This window comes from Heliconius melpomene, chromosome 7, assembly GCF_056956725.1.
Source record: "Heliconius melpomene rosina isolate 202511_hmr_F chromosome 7, ASM5695672v1, whole genome shotgun sequence".
Classification (NCBI taxonomy): Eukaryota; Metazoa; Arthropoda; class Insecta; order Lepidoptera; family Nymphalidae; genus Heliconius; species Heliconius melpomene.
In genome coordinates, this window is record NC_140395.1 from 1,736,620 (window position 1) to 1,745,000 (window position 8,381).

The following is an 8,381-nucleotide window of genomic DNA, read 5'->3' on the forward strand; positions in this document are numbered from 1 at the left end:
GTATTGCGACATGCTTGAAACTTTTCTGAAACCGAAATTGGAGGAATTAACGCAGAATCATGACAACGATAACATCTGGTTCCAACAAGATGGTGCTACAGCCCATACATCCAGGCGTTCAATGGAAATCCTGCGACAAATGTTTCCCGGTCATCTCATTTCTTTGCGAGGTGACGTTGGGTGGCCGCCGAGATCACCTGATTTAACCCCCTGCGATTTCTTTCTCTGGGGTTACCTGAAGGAAAAGGTGTACACGCATCGTCCCCGAACCATCGATGAACTGAAGGCTGCAATCACGGAAGAAATCAATGCTATTCCGCTGAATATGACTCGACGAGTAATGGACAACTTCCGGGAAAGGCTTCAGCAGTGTGTGGTCAATGGAGGTAGACATTTACAGGATATCATTTTTAAAACCAACTAAATTAAAACTGCATGTTATGTGCTTTCAAACAATAAAATAATTTTTACTGCATGTCGCTTTGTTTTTATTTTAATACACACCTTATTGAAATCGGAAAGTTCAATATGACTCACCCTGTATTTATAATCTAAGAGCTCGAGATTCTCTGCGGGATGTTTTCAAAGATGCAGGTATTATTACAGTTGCTTCCCAATTTGTATATTATAACATTCTCTTTGTCCGGCAAAATATACATTGTCATAGAAAAAGCAACGACAGTCATACGATAGAAACGAGAAATAAAGATAAGCTTGTTACACCAAGTTTTCCCCTCCAAAAAGTTAATAAATCTTTTATGGATCTGAGTATACGTGTATATAATAAAATTCCGCACTGTATGCTTAGTTTGCCACTACCAACATTTTAAATATCTGTAAAAAAAATTCTAACAAGTAAAGCTTATTACACTGTTCAAGAATATTTAGAGGACAAACATGTATGGAATTAATGTCTACTGAATGTCAGGCAGGATACCTGCCAGCTAATGTAATAGTAAAATATACCATTGACTTTGAAAAGAGCAACTGTTGAGTTTCTTGCCGGCTCTTCTCAGCAGAACTGCCTTCCGAACCGGTGGTAGCTTTTTGTTGACATGTACATTCGACGATTCAAAAGTGCTTTTATAGTTTAATTGAATAAAGAATATTTTGAATTTGAATTTGAATTTGAGTACTTACTAAATACAAATAAAAAAAATCATTTACTGTAGCTTATATTTTAATGCACAGGCCAACTTTTGTTTGGTTTGACGTTATCGTAATGTCTTTTCTTCCTTAACATTTTACTCACTTGAGGCCCTTCACTGGAAAAATATGTTTCAAAATCAATTTGTGACATGAAAAAAAAAACTTTCTTAATAATAATAAACGGAAGAGTTACATTAAAACTTTTTCGTAAGCCGATAATATATATGAGTATGCAGAGTTAATCTAGTTTTAAAATACCGTACTATTTGTTTTTTTTTTTTCAAACATTCAGCTCAGTGCTGCGCCTACTCTTACCAGAGCGGGGAAAGGAAAAGAAACTAAATATTTTTTATAAATAGTAACATATTATTTATAAATAGGTTGCTTCCTTTCCCTATTAAATATTTGTATAATTATATTGCCTTGAGATCGAGTGAGGATCGACTGTCATCACGCGTTTATTAAGCTACTAACGCTATCTATAGCCATATCTTAAACTTACAAGCCATAATAACAAACTTCTGTACAAGTTCTGACGCATGGAAAATTATTCTGTTCTATTTCGTTCCTTCTATAGTCGCTTAATCTCTGCATTTCATTGAAAATTTGTGTTTCTTCTAAAGCCAAGCTTGTAGCATCATGCACTGTTGTTAAGAGAGGGTAGTTGGAAAATGTTGATTTGGGTAATTTGAGTTCCACTTTGTCATCTTTTACTATATAAAATTCATTCTGGAATCCAGCTAAGATAAAAAATATATTATTTAGTGACAAATTAAATTTTGTATAATAATAATAAGAACAATTTTCACACCTATTATATATTTCAGAGAGAATCCGATGTCATGTTTTCCACTTGAGATATTGCCTGATGAGTGGTAGAACTCAACGCCGCACTTTGCCCTTCCATAGTGGAAAAATGAAGATAATTGCTCCGAGTGGAATAGAACTTACAATCTTCGCATATACAGTCAGAAGCTGGTGTAGTGCTGACAATACCATGACCTTTATTATCTATATATACTATGAAATTTGTAAATAATATAAATACGCATTTACCTTCTTGCAGATTAAGTATTGCATCTAAGAGTAACGGTAGCTCCACGACACTCTTATATCTATCGCAATATTCTTTATAGGTGTCCTTTTCTTCATCGCATGCTCCTCTAAAGTCATCTGTTGTTAAACTCCAAGCAGCAAAACCACCAAGACCAAAATCCATAGCAAATCTATAAAGTTAATTAATTTTATTTAAGTAAATATACTACTTCTAGTTTTTTCATCTTCACGATGTATTCCACATAGCAGAGTAGGCAGAGGAAATCTACACTCTATTCCTATTTAGACACTTCCGTTTCTCATTTTCCATCGAATTCTTGAGGCATTCCATTTTTGTTGTTACCAGAGAAAACATTCAATGTTTTAATCCCCTAGGTGTGATTCGAACCTAGAACCACCGTGAAACGTTTTGCTTGCCTTTTCGAACATATATTCTTTTCTATCATCGTTTAGGTTTATGGCAATTACTATGGTATTTAAAAAAAATCAGCTTCACGCTGTACCCCGCACACAGCAGGGTAGGCAGAGGGAACCTAGTGTTAAGTTACTCCGTTCCCCACTATTATCTATTATATATTATATATTTTACATTTTACATTTTTGGAAACGTGACGTTTCGAACACATTACAGTATTCTGTGGCCATGACGATAATTTGGTGTATACAGTTTTATTTACAATACCCAAAGTATTTAACATCTCTCTTCTCAATTACTACAGTAACCACTAAATGTGGTTACTGAGAGATTTAGATCTCTCTCTGACGTCTATGGCACCAGTAAAAATGTAAAGAAAATGTTTACCCACCTAACTTTATTGGCGATAGATCTTGGATTATCATATGAGATGAATTTTCCATCGTCTCTTATGTACGGTGTATTCGTCTGCTCGTTCCACTCTTGCACCCATTGTGATGATTTATTTGACATTTCTAAGCAAATCTGATTAAATTTGTATTATTGGTTTGTGGGACAGAATTTGACTGTACACACGTTGGTTGTGGGTTTGATTCTCAGGCAAGACAAAAAATAGCATTGTGTTCTGCTACTTAACTCGCTCTATTTCGAATTCTGGCGGAAAGGTTTTCTCTTTTCGTCCCTTTTTTAGATTGTCTTCTCTTTACTTGCAAATTGTTTTATAGGCAAAAACAATGTAATTGTCTGTAGATCTATCCACAATCGTTAAGACTAAGTTTCGTTTTTTAGCCTCACACAGTAAGTCGATGAGCAACTATTAGTAAATTCCACGTGACATTAGACAGAAGCAGGAGGGGCAGTTAAAACTTAGGTTAATAAAAAGCTGATCTATTCTTACTTCATTATATCCCATAAATCCATGATCATTAGTAAATGGTCCCGCGAACCCTTCACTCTTGGTAATAGTTTCTCCGAAAACAATACTTTCTTTAGGATTGATTAAGAAAAAAGTACGTCCAAACGTTGATATATCGAGAATTATTTTACTTGGTGTCACTTCATGTTTTAAAAGTTGTCTTATAGAATATTCCTGCAAAAAGATAGATTTCGCTGAGTTAAAAAATATACCAGATTCTAAATGTCTTTAATGATCCCTACGGAAACGCTAAATCGATGTAGCAGATTTTGAGATATCTATTTCTCAAAACGACTGCAACGTTTTTAATAAAATTTATATTGCTCAGTAAGTTGAAATATAAGGAAATCGAAAATATTAAATATTTCATTTCCGAAGATGGAAATCAAACCCACAACTTGTGGCGTTTACAGTAGCACACTGTGGACAAATGGTCTCACTGTATGTATAATGTTATAATATTTATATTCTTATACTTATCATATAAGAAAATATTGAATACTTTCGCTTATTTTTTTCTTACCACACTTGAAGTATCATCTTCACTCAGCCCATATAGCGGTGCATTAGCTCCTATGACATCATCCCACGACCCATGAAAGTCATACGCCATTATATGCACAAAGTCCAAATAATTGTTGACTTCAGCCAAATCGTAAATAGAGTCCATTTCTTCTGAACCACATCTAAGAGATGCCGTCAAAAGGAAATTATTAGGCTCGAACGCTTCAGACAGTTCCTATAACATAAAAGGAGTTTTCACAAGAGTCACAGATGCGTCACCGCCCTTAATATAGAGATAGACGCGTGTGACATATAGTCGCAGGTAGGCCATCAATCTCTTTTACCCGCGGCTTCGCCCACATGGCTAAATGCAGTGATGTATGACATACGTCACAAACTAAGTGCCCAAGCTCTCTGACCACCGGTACAATAGCTCCACAACGAAACGAACAAGGTATACAATATAGTAGCAAGTATCCCTTTTACTTAGAACTATAAACTATTCACCTACCTTCACTAAAGAGACATAATTTTTTCTATCTTCAAATTTTCCACCTCTTTTTGTTGGATAATCCCAAAATAAGTCAAGACCGTCGAGTTTATGTTTACTTGAAAAAATATATTAATTGTTTATTAGTATAATATTTCTTATCATTATGAAATAATAAGGTTTTTTTATTTATTTTATTTAAAAAAGGAGATTCACGCTTTGTTCTATGAGGGACAAAGGGTGAATCACTAAAATTGATTCTCTAGTATATATAAACACTTACGTTAAAAAATGAACAACGCTTTTAACGAATATCTTTCTCAACTTTGGATCACCTGCCATTTTAGAATATTTTGAAGAGCCCTCGTTCCATCCTCCGATAGCTACGGTGGTTTTAAGATGCTTGTGTTTGTCTTTTAAAGCTACAAATCTTTTCAGCCCTCCTTTACCACCATCTTCTTCAAAGTCTTGCCATTGGTCTTGAAAAAAATAAAATCAATATAGATACAACTCTGATGAAAGCGCAGTGTTAAGTTCTGCCACTCATCATATAAGTTCGCAAATATTGGACGCTTCTGTTTGAACCTTGACAACAAATTGTTTTATAATAACACAGTATTTTATTGCGAAAAATACACATTCATAAGTGCTTAATTATTTATTATACTTAAAGAAATCTTTTAACCCACCAACACTCTTAATTTTAAAAGAGTTTTCATCGAGGCCCATAAAGGAGTAAATCAAATGAGAACAGAGAGACGGTTCTATATCAAAGATATCAAAACTTCCCGCCCCAGGTCTGTACACGGCCCAACTTGTGTAGTAGCATGCTACGATTTTGTCGTGGTCTGGTCCTGAAAGTTAAAAATATTTTTATATGTTAGAGATTGAGCCCATTATCTCATCAGGGGATTATAAACCTATAATACTAACAAGTCCTTATTAATTTCTAAGTGCGCAAACTTTCTCTGTCCACAATCAAGCGAACTAAATTGCTTGAGTCGCGATTAGTGTTAATATAGGATTTTAATTTTTTTCAATTGAATCCTTTGAGATTTAAAATAAGTTTAAATTGTTGGTTAGAGTTTCAGTCAAATTTGTTGTTGATTTTACAATAAGAACAATTTTTAATACATCTACATTGACATCTACATCTAGATTTTTAATAAATGATCTTTATCACTTCTGATGTAAAACAAGAGTTAAAGAAATTGCAACTGAACAAAGCCAATCACGTGATTGACTTGGTAGGTAAAAAAGGTAGGTGTCTTAATTGCAGTTCGGTCACATCTACATGTTAACTCATCGTCAACAGTCAAATTATCTAATTCGGTAGCTGAAGTAGTGAGAGTCTCCGTTTCGCTTCATTTATCTTCTTCGTCGAGGTTATTGCATCTTTATTGTTGTTATTTTCCTCATGGAAAATACCATTATGAATCACTGTGTGAATTTTATGAGTTGGTATCTTCGGATATCGTGTACTACCCTAACGATTATTTTTTAATAGTTGGAGATTTTAACATCTCAAATGCTAATTGGAAGTATTTTGACAATAGAATGAATCTCCAAAATTTTGCTACTAATGACATTTTCGTGGACTCCATTTACCATTTTCTTAACTTTAATAATTTTGAACAATATAACACTATATGCAACATTAATAATAGATACCTTGATCTAGTGATTGGAAATTGTGAATGTTCGGTAACCAGGTGTAACGATCCTTTGGTACCCGAAGACACACACCATCCTACCTTAAGCATTTCTCCTAAGATCGATTACACATCTCGTAAAATTTCTATTCCCTCTCGTACTGTGCGTATGTTTCATATTGCAGACTATATCGAAATTAATAAAGTTTTAGCTGAGTTGGATTGGTTGGTTTTGCTTGATGAGACTGACATTACAAATGCAGTAGACCTATTTTATGGAACCATAAATGAAATTATATGTAATATGATACCCAATAAAACCGTCTGTGGATATCGCTATCCGTTTTGGTATTCTAATTCTTTAAAGAAAATTATTGCAGAAAAACTTAGATATCATAAAAAATGGAAAATATACAATAGACTCGTGGATTATGATTCTTTCAGCTTATTACGCAATAGACAAAAGAATACTCAAATCGTTTGTTATGAGAATTACATTTATAAAGCTGAAATTCAAATTAAAAGAAACAGTAAATATTTTTGGAAATTTGTTAAATCAAAGGTAACATCTAATTATTTCCCTGATACCATGTTCTATAATGATGTTGTTGCTGCTGGAGGTGAAGATATTTGTCACCTTTTTAGCAAATATTTCAATTCAGTCTATCAACCTTCTTCTTCTTGCGGCGTGGCTGATGACTTTGTCTCAACAGGTTCAAACATAAGTATTAATTCTGTAATAATAACACAAAATAAAGTTGAGAAGTACTTAAAAGACCTCGATGTTAATAAAGGCTGTGGCCCTGATAGTCTACCTCCCTTATTCTTAAAATCTTGTTCTAAAACTTTAGCATATCCTATTTACTTACTATTTAACAAATCGTTTTTTACTGGTGTGATGCCATCTATTTGGAAGCGCTCCTATGTAGTACCAGTGTTCAAGTCCGGTGATAGACATAATATACAAAATTACAGACCAATCTCTAAGCTGTGTGTCATAGCAAAAATGTTCGAAAAGATTATATATGATTCCATTTTTCCTTTATTACGTACTGTTGTAATAGAACAACAGCATGGGTTTGTTACCCATAAGTCAACGGAGTCTAATCTCTGTGAACTGGTGCATCGAGTGTCTTCATCTATGGATGAAAGTTCACAGGTGGATGTCGTGTATACCGACTTCTCCAAAGCCTTTGATAAAATTTCTCATTCTATCCTTATATACAAACTAAAGGAAGTCGGTATACATGGTGATCTACTGAGGTGGCTATGTTCGTATCTCCAAAATCGTAGTCAAGCAGTTACGGTCAAGGGTCATTGCTCGTCTTTCGTTCCTGTTACCTCAGGTGTTCCCCAGGGATCTCATCTTGGTCCCAGATGGTACTGTTTAATTTATACATAAATGATGTCATCCACATAGTTAAATGTTCATCTGTTCTTCTATACGCAGACGATATGAAAATTTGTAGAAGGATCTCGTCTATATCTGATTGCTTACTTTTACAGGAAGATCTTAATATGCTAAGCTTATATTGTAAGAAAAATTCTTTATTTTTAAATATTAATAAATGTAATGTCATCTCGTTCACTCGTAAACGCTATCCTTTTGCATTTGACTATCGCCTTGACGGTACTCAGCTAATTCGAGTGTCTGAGGTTAGGGACCTGGGTATACATCTAGATAATAAACTTAACTTTAATTTACATATCAACAGAACGATAGCTAAAGCATATCGCATGCTTGGCTTTATCTTTAGAATTTCCAAAGATTTCAAAAAAACAAGCACTCTGATACTTTTGTACAATTCTTTTGTTAGACCTATTCTTGAATACGGTTCTACTGTTTGGAACCCACACTATAAAACATATATTAACCGGTTAGAATCTGTTCAAAATAAATTCATTAAATTTGTACTTTTTAAAAAACAAACCTTAAATGAGGCTAACGATTGTTTTAAGATATTATCACTCGCCAATGGAAGATTAATTAGAGACCAACTTTTATTATTTAAGATAATTAAAAATCATATGAACTCCCCGTTTCTTTTGAGCTGCATTAATTTCAGATGCCCGCGAAGATCTGTGCGTAATCCATTACTATTTAATACATCCGTTACTAGAAGCCAGCATGCACAAAATATCTTTGTCAATAGAGTCTGCACTAGCTATGATAAATTGTTTGCCAATATTGATATTTTC

General features: G+C 34.0%; 2 protein-coding genes across 3 annotated transcripts in view; one reads left to right on the plus strand and one right to left on the minus strand.

The window, feature by feature from the left end:
• Window positions 1-1,150: 1,150 nt before the first annotated feature.
• The window catches only part of LOC146537263 (putative chitinase 2), an 11,269-nt gene continuing 4,038 nt past the window's right edge, over window positions 1,151-8,381 (minus strand). Inside the window, exons 2-10 of one of the 2 annotated variants that reach the window (XM_085187538.1) lie at window positions 5,220-5,384; window positions 4,814-5,009; window positions 4,552-4,648; window positions 4,060-4,275; window positions 3,519-3,710; window positions 3,012-3,145; window positions 2,206-2,375; window positions 1,652-1,889; window positions 1,151-1,265 (exon numbers count right to left, since the gene is read on the minus strand). In XM_085187538.1, coding sequence (XP_085043664.1) covers window positions 1,181-1,265; window positions 1,652-1,889; window positions 2,206-2,375; window positions 3,012-3,145; window positions 3,519-3,710; window positions 4,060-4,275; window positions 4,552-4,648; window positions 4,814-5,009; window positions 5,220-5,384 — 1,493 coding nt within the window. In that variant the 3' untranslated portion in view covers window positions 1,151-1,180. Of the gene's footprint in view, window positions 1,266-1,647; window positions 1,890-2,205; window positions 2,376-3,011; window positions 3,146-3,518; window positions 3,711-4,059; window positions 4,276-4,551; window positions 4,649-4,813; window positions 5,010-5,219; window positions 5,385-8,381 lie in introns of those variants that run through there. The other variant, XM_085187539.1, reaches the window with a different exon arrangement.
• LOC146537264 (uncharacterized) lies at window positions 5,700-8,322 on the plus strand. The gene is made up of 2 exons (XM_085187677.1): window positions 5,700-5,720; window positions 5,782-8,322. The coding sequence occupies exons 1-2, from the start codon at window positions 5,700-5,702 to the stop codon at window positions 7,582-7,584; spliced, it is 1,824 nt and encodes a 607-aa protein (XP_085043803.1). The 3' UTR covers window positions 7,585-8,322.

What these genes read in the sequence shown, in the direction of transcription:
- LOC146537264 (XM_085187677.1), top strand. Translation starts at nt 5,700, where the DNA reads ATGATCTTTATCACTTCTGAT. An exon ending in TGATCTTTATCACTTCTGAT is followed by an intron (nt 5,721 to 5,781) that starts GTAAAACAAGAG and finishes TTGACTTGGTAG; the next exon opens with GTAAAAAAGGTAGGTGTCTT.